This window comes from Myotis daubentonii, chromosome 11 (genome assembly GCF_963259705.1).
Source record: "Myotis daubentonii chromosome 11, mMyoDau2.1, whole genome shotgun sequence".
Classification (NCBI taxonomy): domain Eukaryota; kingdom Metazoa; phylum Chordata; class Mammalia; order Chiroptera; family Vespertilionidae; genus Myotis; species Myotis daubentonii.
Genome location: NC_081850.1, coordinates 49,876,957 through 49,889,601, shown reverse-complemented (window position 1 = coordinate 49,889,601; position 12,645 = coordinate 49,876,957). Strand labels below are relative to the sequence as shown.

The 12,645-nt window shown below is 40.9% G+C and overlaps 1 protein-coding gene and 1 pseudogene across 3 annotated transcripts; one reads left to right on the top strand and one right to left on the bottom strand.

Moving 5' to 3' along the window:
• Window positions 1–1,654: 1,654 nt before the first annotated feature.
• On the top strand, window positions 1,655–7,825 carry C11H9orf153 (chromosome 11 C9orf153 homolog). 3 transcript variants are annotated; one of them, XM_059658766.1, is made up of 4 exons: window positions 1,659–1,748; window positions 2,767–3,238; window positions 7,080–7,194; window positions 7,692–7,825. In XM_059658766.1, the coding sequence occupies exons 1-4, from the start codon at window positions 1,683–1,685 to the stop codon at window positions 7,720–7,722; spliced, it is 684 nt and encodes a 227-aa protein (XP_059514749.1). In that variant the 5' UTR covers window positions 1,659–1,682; the 3' UTR covers window positions 7,723–7,825. The 3 variants fall into 3 exon arrangements, with proteins under 3 accessions (XP_059514751.1, XP_059514749.1, XP_059514748.1); XM_059658768.1 differs by having other exon boundaries at window positions 1,655–1,748; window positions 2,702–3,238; window positions 7,080–7,825; XM_059658765.1 differs by having other exon boundaries at window positions 7,080–7,825.
• LOC132212938 (U2 spliceosomal RNA) lies at window positions 4,055–4,235 on the bottom strand (annotated as a pseudogene).
• Window positions 7,826–12,645: the final 4,820 nt, after the last annotated feature.

The following is a 12,645-nucleotide window of genomic DNA, read 5'->3' as shown; positions in this document are numbered from 1 at the left end:
AGTGAACACAGATGCAATGAAGAATGCATATGAGCACAGAAGATAGTTTCAGAAAAAAAATGAATTGCCCCCACTGAAACAGAGAGAACATGTGTGGCCTTGTGGTGACATAGAAATAGGATTTGTAAATGTTTGGAATGTTTAGAAGCAAATTGTGAATAGTATTTGTAAGTCTGGTCAAGAAATTTACATCTTATCCTAAAAGGAATAAAGAGCCAAGTTTGAAGAATGAACTAATGAGTGGCTGAGTAAAGAGGTGATTTAGGATAGATTACTACTACTGCTGCTGTTACTACTACTACTAACAACAACAACATACAGGCAAGAAAACCGGTAAGCGATCTTTGTAGCAGTTAAAAGATGAGGTCAGTTAGGCTTCTTATCAGAATCATTGCAATGAGTTTGGAAAGACTAGAGAAGATACTTTTTAAAAATCAATTTCAAAATGAAAGGTTAAGAGTTAAGGTGGATAAATATGAAGGCTGTGAAAACTGCATTAGAATTGATTATTAAGAACTCACTGTTGTCTTCAAGATTTCAATTTTGGTTCATCAGTCAAGGTAGAAGCTCAATGTTGTTATACTGAAGATTAGATTATGAGAATATAAAAAATAGCAAGTACAGAGGTAAAGGCAAGCATAATACCAGCCCAGAGTCAAGTGTGGGAGAGGACTTCGCTGCCACTTACTGATGAGACCAATTGTATAGATTTTATGGCCATTTTTAACCCCTCAAAAAGGGATCAAACCAGTGGTTCTCAACCTTCCTAATGCCGCAACCCTTTAATACAGTTCCTCATGTTGTGGTGACCCCCAATTTCATTGTTACAAATTGAACATAAATAAAGCATAGTGATTAACCACAAAAACAATATGTAATTATAAATGTGTTTTCCCATGGTCTTAGGCGAGCCCTGTGAAAGGGTCGTTCGACCCCCAAAGGGGTCTCGACCCACAGGTTGAGAACCGCTGGATTAAACAGAATTCCATCTGTAAAATGCCTGCAATCATTTGTGGCCCAAAGCAAATAATTTCAAAATATTAATTATTATTATTATTAGCATTTTTTTCCAATTAAAAAAAATACTTTTCTTGGGTAAAGAAGTGTAAGTTTTTCTTTAGATGATCTGGAAAATCAAAAATATGTAAAATAAAAAAAAATCTATATGGGATTCTTTGAACTAGTAATAAATGCCTGAACATATATGTCATATAAGAATTTGAAGTGTTTCACAGAAAATATTTCATTGAAACATGATTCATTTGGCAGACCTGGAGTAAGGAGAAAACAAAAGAAAAATTGTAATGCTATAAAATGTAAAGTGTCACACTTACAAAGTTTAGAAGATTTAAAAAGTGCTTCCCTGGCCTAGTTGGTTTGGTTCAGTTGATAGAGCTTTGGCCTGCGGACTGAAGTGTCCCGGGTTCGATTCTGGTCAATGGCACATGCTCGGATTGCAGGCTCGATCTCTAGTAGGAGGCATACAGGAGGCAGCTGATCAATGATTCTCTCTCATCATTGATGTTTTTATCTCTCTCTCCCCTCTCCCTTGCTCTCTGAAATCAATAAAAATATGTGTTTTTTTAAAGTGTTACCTTTTGTATTTTATCTGACTTTTGCTCTTTCATATCATCTTTCTTCATATTGATTTTTTAGGAATTAGAGAGTAAAATCCCAGCACAATGTTCACCAATAGAGACACTGATCCAAGTAATGATGATGTGGAGGCCGAGTTTCCCAGGTGTTCGGTATGTCCCCCTAATGCTATATTATGCACAGGAAACTGTGCTTTCGAGAATTGTAAGAACTATTAAGTACTCAGTGGCATGCCATGTAGGGGGCAAAGAGAACACAAACATTTCACTTCTGTGACTTAGCCTTCCTTGGCACAGCAAAATACAGCTCCTCTGTGGGCAGGGGATCCTGAGTGCTGACTTGTGTTTGTGCTAATGGTAATGCGTTTGAAAGAGCCATTGACCAACTCAGCCCACTTCCTATTTGTTGCTCTTGCCTAGAATTGAAGGGAAACTGCACTGGGCTAAATGACACACGTTTGGGCTCTCACTTTGGCCTTTTTGCCCTTCCAATTCAATGACCTAAGAAACTTCTTGGGAATAATGGGATTCGCAGGCAGAATGCTCTAGCAAATAAAATTTTATCCCTTTAATACAGGATTTTAGATAGAGAAGGGGGACTCTGAGGGGACATTTATTGTCTTTTCTGCCAACAGTTCTTCCCAAACACTCCACAAATGTACCATTGGCTTTGGTAAAATATTCCCATTAAAAGGGTCAATTACAGCTTCATTCGCACAGTGTTCCTAAATATGCCAAGCCCCTCGGTCACCAGGATGAAGCTTTGATATCTAGATGATCTGGCTCCCTTTCTTCTTTCAAAGAAATCTAGCCTTACCCAAAACAGACTTTGCAAACCCCCCCCCCCCAACTGCGTCTCTCCAATGGTAACTCACAGAATTGTAGAGTTGGAAAGATCTTAAAGACTTTGGAAACCAGGCTCATTTTGCAATGCAGCCTTTCAGTGATGTGTCTAAATACTATCTCTTTTGGGGAATGAATCTGAGACTTGTCCATCTAGTCTCTGTTCCACATTGCCACCACTGACTTGGCTTAGCTAGGCAACAATATCTTCCAAAGACAGATGCTTCTGTTTGCATGGTTACTTGTTATGCTCTTTGTTTTAGGGTTTGCGGATCTGCCAGGCAATCACCATTCATCAATCTCATGACTTCCCACTTTTTTCCCATAGCTGCCAGAATTATATGCACTGGCTGAGAATTTTCATAAGGAGAGCAAAAAATCAAATCACCTAAAAACTCTTGGTATTTCACCAACTGAAGCACGGAGAACACTTAGTCAAACCCTGAATGCCATGGCACCCACTAGCAGAACTGATTTGGGAGAAGATTCCCAATCTGTGGTTAGAAAAGACAAGGAGAAGCCACCATCAATGACTGAACTCCTACACCGCAGCTTACTGACCGGCTCACCCTCTCCAGTAGACAGGCTGGGGAAATCCCAGGAGAGACTTGCTTACTATGGGATCCCTCCTCCCTTGCACACTTTTCCCTATGAGATTATCCTCAGTGAAACCAACCTTTCAGGCACACCGAAGAAGTTTTCAAGTGCCAGAAATTTATCGAAGATAAGCATTTCCAAGGTGAAGGCAGACAAGTTTTTATTTGAAGATAGAATTACTGAATACTCAATAATTGAACCAGGTACTCTAAACATGGTGGGAGAAAAAGAATGGAAATCTTACTAGAAAATTTACCTAGATTTCTAGAGTTGCAGGTGTCAAATATTGATCAATGGGAATATTAGCGTTCTGGTGCTCTGCTACATGTCAGTGGGAAATGCAGAGCTCTAGCAAACATCCCAGGGTTGAGTCCCAGACTCGTTCCCAAAAAGGTGTATTTGAACTTACTTTTCTAAAATGAGCCAGTACAACTTGGCCTCTAAAGCACCCATAGCTATTTGTTTATTGTTTCATGAAGTTAGTCAAGTATTTACTGACTAATGACTTATCGTTCTTAAATATCTTGATTTTCCTTCAATTGAGGGTTGTTTTTTTTAAGATTTTTTTCATGAACCTTTATACTTTCCTATTGCTACATCTCTACAAAGAGAAGGAAACTCTCCAGTTCTGATACTTTAATAAGTAAGTACCCATAAAAGTCCAAAGACCATACAGAGAAAGTCAATAATATGTCATAAAACATATGTTGGTAAGTTATAAAGAGAAGAGAATATTCCTAAGGTCTCCATTTTTCCTATGTAATTTGAGGAAAGTCATATTTTGTCATTCTGAGTAACTATAAAAAATAGATTAAACTAATGATATAAAATATTCACACTTTTCTAAAATAGCTTCTTGACCCAAGATAAAACCCTTTGCACAGCAAATATTATGACATCACAACTTTTTTTTTAATATATTTTATTGATTTTTTACAGAGAGGAAGGGAGAGAGATAGAGAGTTAGAAACATCGATGAGAGAGAAACATCGATCAGCTGCCTCCTGCACATCTCCCACTGGGGATATGCCCGCAACCCAGGCACATGCCCCTGACTGGAATCTAACCCGGGACCTCTCAGTCCGCAGGCCGACACTCTATCCACTGAGCCAAACCGGTTTTGGCGACATCACAACTTTTATATTAAACTGATAAGAACAGATACTACACTTGATCTTAGCCAAAAGGCCGAGAAGCGATTTTTTTATATTAAAAGTAGTGGGAAAGATGGGAACAAAGTTAAAGGAATAGACCAATCACTCTGACCAATACAGTATTTGGTCCAAGATACTGGTAGAATCTTTGCTCTCACTCCCTACATTGATATCTTGACACAGATTTCAAATTCCTTTGATAGAATCATACAAGTGTGTTGGATTTCAGGCAGAAGTAGAAATTAAGGCGATTGTGGAATGGCCTACATAATCCACAAAACTGCACAGCTAAAGTTTGGGACCAGAGAGGAAAATGCCAGGAAAGTGCTAGGATCAATAATATCTGGCAAAAAAGCCTACTGAAGAAGTGCTGAAGGCTTCGGATGTTTGATGGGCCTTGAACATTTATGGCTTTGCCACCCACAGAGGCTGAATTGTCCTTCCTTCCTAATGCATGGATTGCCTGCGGTCTATCTAACCCTGGAGGTCTCTCATGTGCCCTTCTACACTCTGACTCACTCAGTCTCTTCTCTGCCTCCATGACCTCATTTTTTGAGATCCTAGCTATAAAATTTCTGAGGCATGTCCTGTCTATTCAAGGAGTATGCATGAAGCCAGATAGGCATCCATATGAGAAATATCCAGTAATTCCTTAGGTTTACTTGATATTGCAACATTTCACCTTTTACTGTCCTACATTGCCCAATATTACTATCATTTCATCAGCCAGCTAGTGCCTGAAGTCTACTCAGTCCAGGAAAATTGTAAGACTCCTGGTACCAAAGGATAGTACTGAACATATCTTTACTAGCACCAAGCACTAGAGGAGGTAAAGGGGGTGGTGCTGCCATTTTTCTTCTCCTAGCTTATGAGCACCTCTTGCTCAGGCTAAGCCCTATAGGTTAGGAATGTGACCCAAAAATAGGGGTTATGTTTCCTATGTAATTAGAAGTCTGGAGGTGGGCAAACAAGGGTGGGAATAGTGTTTTGATGTCATTGAGGCTTCAGGCTCCACCATCTTTTTCTGTATGGCTTTTGTCTTCATGGCCAAGATATGCTTCCTTCCGTTCCAGGAACTATGACCACATTCCAGGCTGGAAGAGGGAGATGGGACAAAGGCCCACCTTGGCTAGTTTGATCCTCTTTGAGTAGGAAGCAAAGCTCCTCAGAACACACATCCTAAGGTGACTTCTCCTTGCATTTCATTGTCCAGACCTGTGCCAATAGTAACCCTTACTTCAAGGAAGGCTGGTGGATAGAATTCTGATGTTTCCATCCCCTATAGTAGAGGAAGGCAGAAGAAGATTGTAATGTGTCTGGAGTGACCTAACCTATAGTGTCTACCACAGATCACAACATAAAGCTCTTTAGTAATCCAAATAATCAATTCTATGGCCTTCTTTTGCCAAATATTCCTTTCCTGTCCTTTCTTCTATCATCAATTCTTGCTATGCCAACCCTGCCAAGATTTGTCAAACTCCCTGAAATTTGGCAACTGACCCTGGGGACAGACTGTTGAACACCATGGCTCAAGGAACAGTCCCTGGCTCCAGTCTCCCACTGCAGGCATGAACAGGATCCTATATAATAAAACCCTAATATACAAATTGACTGAATGGCAGAACGACCAGCCACTATGATGTGCACTGACCACCAGGGGGCAGATGCTCAACACAGGAGCTTCCCCCTGGTGGTCAGTGTGCTCCCACAGGGTGAGCACCGCTCAGCCAGAAGCTGGGCTCACAGGACCTGCCCCCAGGCAGGCGGTAAGGAGCGAGGGGTCTGGGACTGCAAGAGGGATATCTGATTGCCAGCTTAGGCCTGATACCCAGGATCGGGCCTAAGCCAGCAGGTGGACATCTCCCAAGGGGTCCCGGACTGTGAGAGGGCGCAGGCTGGGCCTTGGGATCCCCCAGTGCACGAATCTGTGCACCAGGCCTCTAGTATAAAGATAGATAGAGATAGAGATAGAGATAGAGATAGAGATAGAGATAGAGATAGAGATAGAGATAGAGATATAGACTTCCCACCAGGTAAACCCTGGGAAACCCAGGCCCTTCCCAGGATGGAGGTTTGATTGGGGCAGGGGTGGTACCTGGGCCATAGGTAACCTTCTCAAATATCACCAAACAGGAAGGATGGTAAAATTACCCATGAGAAATAGACCTGCTTGTTTGTTGTATCAATTATTCTCTTTAAACTCCTCAAACTCATCTTGGCTCTTTGGCCTCTGGTTTTACATTCAAGCCCCTTCCTTGGGCCTTGCTTTTTTTTTTTTTTTTTTTTCAAGTTTACAATTTATTTAGTCATGAAAAGAATTGAAGGGAAGGGAAAGAGAAATGGCTGCTGAGTAGGGGAATATGCAGTATATCTTGGTTGTGGTTCACTGGGTTCTTGAAAAAATTGCAACTACTAATCACTGTCCACACTGGTAGGTCCTGAAAGAGAAGGGAAAAGAGCCAAATTCTAGCTAAGACACTGTACTCAGGGCTTATACCAGCATCTTGGAAGAAGTGACACCAGCAATGTATATACTTCTGCTAAATCTTCCTCCTTGTTTTCACCACTTGTTAGGATCCTGCCCCCTGTTGACCTCAGTGCTCTTCAGGTCTCTCTACTTGCACATTCTTCATTTCCAAGCACCGAATGAGACACTTACTTTACCTGTTGTGGCCGTGCAGGTTCCTCTCCAGCCCTGCTAGCCAGACCCACCCAATACATGAGGTGGACACCATAGGTTCCCCCTTAGTTTATAAAGATTCAGAAAAGGCTTTCTACAAGAAGGGTGGAGACTCAAATTAATCAAAGGTTTATTCTGTCATGAAACACCTCTGAATCGCTGAAGGTTAAATGACACCATGTGATTCTTTGAACATCTGGTTCTTTTCAGAAAAACAATTCATGGATCTAAGGGATCTGGAGTGGAAATATTACAAAGGGATCACAAAGTGGACACGCAAAACTTCAGATGTATTTGCAAAAATACAGCACAACAGTGAGAAGAGGTTTGTAAAGAGCAAGGAGATGCCTGGTATTATTTCCCCCCCACTAGTTCGTAGGTCTTTGGTCGTTTTTCCCAAAATTGATTTTCCACCAAATTTAACTTCTTCTTAAGTGAAATATATAGTTTATTGAAAATATTTTGGATGCAGATTTTGCTTTTAAGAATTTTGAATTTACACACAAAAATTTAAGAAGCAGATGCACCAATGGAACATGGGACCTGATTCTATATGATATGCACATAAGGTTTAAAATTAAACCACAAATATGGAGTAAAAGATCCAAGCTGACCTTCTAGGGTTGGCAGGAAGCACTGAGGAAGAAGTTTCCAGATCACAGCACAGTAAGATAAAGGCGGAAGTTATAAAAGAAGTTGAGGGTAATGGAGTCTAAATAGAATGAGAAGTTCAGAAATATATCCAAGGGAAATTGCAGAAGGAAATAAGGAGAATGGAGAAAAGATGACACTTGAAAAAAAAAATGACTGATCGTTTTCTAGAAATGAAGAAACACATGAAAACTTGCATTGAAAAATCTCACTGAGTGATGAGCAAGAAAATAAATCTATACTTAGAAATGCAGTAGCAGAACCGAAGAGCATTTAGCAAAAAAAAGAAAATATAATCTACAAAAGAGAGAAGATGGATGACAAACAAATGACAAAATGATGGTGAAACTCTCACTAACAGCAGAAGTCAGAAGGTGAAGGTTTTATATACTCAACATCCTGAGGGAAATAATTGGCGATCTGGAATTCACTAACCAGCCAACTCTCTTTAAAAGAAAGTAAGAGTAAAGTAAATTCTTGTTAAAACATAGAAGAGCAAAAACTGTTTACTACCCCTTACTGGAAAAACTACTAGCAAATACATACATTAGCAAGAACCCAGAGGGAGTGCAAGTAACAGGGGTGAGCAATTAAATTCTTCATAATATGTGATTGTGATTTGCCGGGGTCCAGCCCCAGCAGGTCCAGGGGTCCCCAAAGGTGTGGACGGAGTCAGCGAAGAAGGAATGACACGGAGACAGCGTTCAGTTGATCAGCAGCCTAGCCAGGATCTCTAGCCCGGATCTCCAGCCAAGTTCTGGTCTGGATCTCCAGAGAGGTTCTGCTTGGGATCTCCAGCCAGGTTCTGTGTCCATGTTCTCTTGCTAGGTTCTCCAGGTTCTCCAGCCAGGTTCTGTAGCCATGTTCCCTCGCTAGGTTCTCCAGCCAGGTTCTGTCCAGGTCCTCCAGCCAGGTTCAGTGACCAGGTTCTAGTCAGGTTCTCTTGCCAATTTCTGTAGTCAGGTTCAGTCCAGGATCTTTTGCCATGTTCTCTCGCTAGGTTCTGTCTCTAGGTTCTGAGGCCAGTTTCTGTCCAGGATCTTTTGCCATGTTCTCTCCAGCGAAGTTCTTCTGTCTCTAGAGAACGTTCTGTGTAGGTTCTGTGCCTAGGTTCTGTCTCTCTTGGTCCTGTCTTCTAAGTTCTGTGTCTTGGATCTTCATCTAAGTTCTGTCTCTTTCTGTCTTGTTACATCTGTATTTATACCAGTTGATTCAATCCTATCAATCTCTATTACAAAGGTTAGGGTGTTTCTTATCTCCATTCCAGGGAGTAAAGATTATGTAGCTTAAGCATGATTGTTCGTAGTTAAAGGGATTAATTACCCGCCTGGCACTTAGTTGAGAGGTTTTATTCCCTCCCTAACTTCAGGGGAAAATCCCTACCTGGGGAAACAACCTTTCTCAGAGACCTTGGTTAAAACACATAGTGCCAAGAAGGTGAGCAAACATATTAAGAACAGTATGCCATATATGCCAGGTCCCTTGAAACAGCAAGCATGGACCGGCTCCCGGCAGTGATTGTGTCGATATTAAAATATATTTCTAAATTCTATTTCCTAACTAGAAGCCCAGTGCACAAAATTCATGCATGGGTAGGGCCCATGGCCAGCAATCAGGGCTGATTGGGGCCTCCTGGCTGCCGGCTGGGGTCTTCCTTTGCTCTGTGCCACCCCCTGGTGGTCAGTGGACGTCATAGCGAGCGACCGAACTCCCAGTCTCCTGGTCGAATTCCCAAGGGGACACTTTGCATATTAGCCTTTTATATAGAGAGATATTTTAAAAGTTCACCTCTATATAAGAAATTATTCTGTGATGTTCATTTTTTTTGCACCACTTTTAAAAATCAGATTTTGGCTTCAGCATAGTGGATGTCCTCAGCAGAAGATACTGTCTAGCAATTGATCTGAGGGAGGTTTCTGGGTCCTCACAATAGTCTGGGTTCTTAAAATCTATCTACTCAGGTATGTTCAGTGTGCAAAAATTCCTCAAGCCATACATTTAACAACCGTAAAGTTTTATCATGCATGTTATACTTCGCCAAAAAAGGTTTACAAGTTGTGCTACCTTCATAAAATGAATTGGGGCCCTTGCCGGTTTGACTCAGTGGATAGAATGTTGGCCTGCAGACCAAAGGGTCCCAGGTTTGATTCCGGCCAAGGGCACGTACCTGGCCCAGGCCCTGGTTGGGGCTCATACAGGAGGCAACCAATTGATGTGTTTCTCTCACATTGATGTTTCTCTCTGTCTCTCCCTCTCTCTTCTACTCTCCCTAAAAATCAATGGAAAAATATTCTCGGGTGAGGATTAAAAAATTAATTAAATAAAATGAGTTGGGGAGTTTTCATCTTTTTATTTGAGGCCATAGCCTTTTAAATAACATTAGAAATATTTTAAAGCTAGATCTTTAAAGTCTAGCCAGAACTCAGTTATAAAATCATCTAGTCCTGACATTGTTCTTCCTATTTTATTGTGAAACTGTTTGAACTGCATTCAACACTTAAGATTTTACCACACTCATCTCATCTGTTCCTATTGTTGTGTTTGCTGTCGATGCTGAACTATCTTAAAGCAAATCTTAGGCTTCGGGTCTAAGATATTACCCTTACATACTTTGGTGTGTATCTCAGAAAGTATCGGCATCTTCTTTCATAGCCACACTGCCATTATTATACCAAGAAAAATGATAATTCCTTACTGCCATCCATTTATCCATATTTGAAGTCCCCTTGTTGTCTCAAAACTATCTTTTTCCAGTTTGTCTGTTTCAATCAGGATCCATGCAAGAATAGGACTGCATTTGGTCTCTCAAAGATTTTTTTAATATAGAGCAATTCCTCACCTTTTTTCATGCAATTGACTTACCGAAGAAATAGATCCATTGTCCTGTAGAAGTTTCCACAATCTAGATTTGTACCTCAGGGGGTCATTTAACTTATTCTTTTATCATCCATATTTCTTATGAATTGGATGTTTGCTATGGCTTGATTATATTCAGGCTCACCTCTTTTTGAAAAGTAAAAATTCACTAGGTGATGCTGTGTACTTCAGGTTGCCTCACCATAGAAGGCAAATAATATCTGGTTGTCCCTAGTTTAGTGATTGTAAGATTGAGGAGTGCATTCAGGTGGTGACAGCCTGGTGCCTTTTTATAAAGTTCCCCACCAACCTTTCATCTAATGGCTTTCATCCAAAGATGAAAATGGTAGCACCCTCTGTGAGGCTCCCAGTGATCCCCACCTCCTAGTGGATACACCCATGTATCCCCTGAGAGTAGGCTAGACTTATGACTTACTCCCATGAAAAGAATGCATCATTGGTTATAGAATGTTACTTCAAGAGTAAGCTACCAAAAAAAAAAAAATGTGCATTCTATCTTGGATTCCTTCTTTTACTCTTACTCACTTGCTAGCTCCTAAGGAAGCCGACTGCCATCTTCAGAGATGCCTTTTGGAGATGTCCATATGTCAAGTAACTGATGGCTCTGGCAAATAGCTAGCAACAAGCTGAAATCTGCTAACAACCACATGAATGAACTTGGGAGCCGACCCTCCTCCGATAAGCCTTGAGATGACTGCTGACACCTTGACTGCAACCTTGTGGGAGACCCTGAACCAAGAGCATCCAGTTAGGGCAGACCCAGCTTCCTCATCCACAGAAACTGTGAGATAATAAATATTTGCTATTTTAAGCTGCTACACTTTGGGGTGATCTGTTTTAAAGCGATAAGTAACTAGCACAATCATCTCTGCCTGGATCAGGTATTTTCATTAGGGTTTACTCACTATGGTTTTCTAATTTTATTGCTTAGGATTCCCTCTTTAGTTGCCATTTTTCAGATTAAGGAGTTGATGTTCTAGTCTCTTTCAAGGATGGACAAAGAAGTCTTTCTCTTTTTATCTTTTTTAAAAATATATATATTTTATTGATTTTTTCACAGAGAGGAAGGGAGCGGGATAGAGAGCTAGAAACATCGATGAGAGAGAGACATCAATCAGCTGCCTCCTGCACACCCCCCACTGGGGATGAGCCCGCAACCAAGGTACATGCCCCTGACCGGAATCGAACCCGGGACCCTTCAGTCCACAGGCCGACACTCTATCCACTGAGCCAAACCAGTCAGGGCTCTTTTTATCTTTTAAAAGTAGCATTGTGGTTCCATCCAAGCTGCTTGGATGGAACTGGAGAGCATTATGCTAAGTGAAATAAGCCAGTCAGAGAAAGATAAATACCACATGATCTCATTTGTGGACTATAGAGAACAACATAGACTGATGAACAGGGACAGATCCAAAGACAGAGAAACAGCAATCAGACTGTCAATCCCCAGAGGGAAAGTAGGGGAGGGTGGGGGTAAGGGGAAGAGATCAACCAAAGGACTTGTATGCATGCATATAAGCCAAACCAATGGACATGGACAACAGGGGGATGAGAGCATGAGTGGGGGAGGGGGGTGGCGGGGGGTGGGGGGGAGAGGATGGGAGTTAATGGGGGGGAATGAGGACACATTTGTAATTCCTTAACTAATAAAGAATTTAAAGATTAAAAGTAGCATTGTGGATTCATTGGTGTTTGTTTTGTTTTTAGTAAACTTGTTTTTTAAGTATAATATCATACAGAAAATCATAAGCTTGATGAATTACAACAAACGGAACATACCCATGGAACCACACCCAGGTCATGAAATAGAACACTGCCAGCAAGCCCCTCTCTTGCACTTTCCTAAATTTTTACCCTCCTGTAACCAGTACTGACCACAGGTTGGTTTAGTCTTTTTTTGCACTCTTTTATACAAACGTACACATACTGCATGGATTCTTTTGATCTGGCTTCAGTCAGCATTATGTTTGTGAGATGCATTGATGTTATATATGTGGCAATAGTTGTTTATCCTCATTGCTGTTTAGTATTCAATTATGTAAAAATAGCCTGACTTATCTATCTATTCTGCTATTGACAAACATTTGGGTCATTGGCAGAAGAGTTCTAAATTTTAGCTTAAATTTAAACGTGGCCTTCCAAATTGTCATGAAGAATTATTGGTGAATAGCACACATTTAATTCAGTGATTTGTTGGTTTGATTTATACTTTTAACTATTTAGATATACCATGTGTGGGCCTCCATTT

Excerpts from the sequence above, each read along its gene's own strand:
- C11H9orf153 (XM_059658765.1), top strand. The coding sequence starts at position 1,683 with ATGTTCACCAATAGAGACACTGATCCAAGTAATGATGATGTGGAGGCC. Across the intron at positions 1,749-2,766 it reads CCGAGTTTCCCAGGTGTTCG|CTGCCAGAATTATATGCACT; the intron begins GTATGTCCCCCT and ends TTTTTCCCATAG. Across the intron at positions 3,239-7,079 it reads ATACTCAATAATTGAACCAG|AAAAACAATTCATGGATCTA; the intron begins GTACTCTAAACA and ends GGTTCTTTTCAG.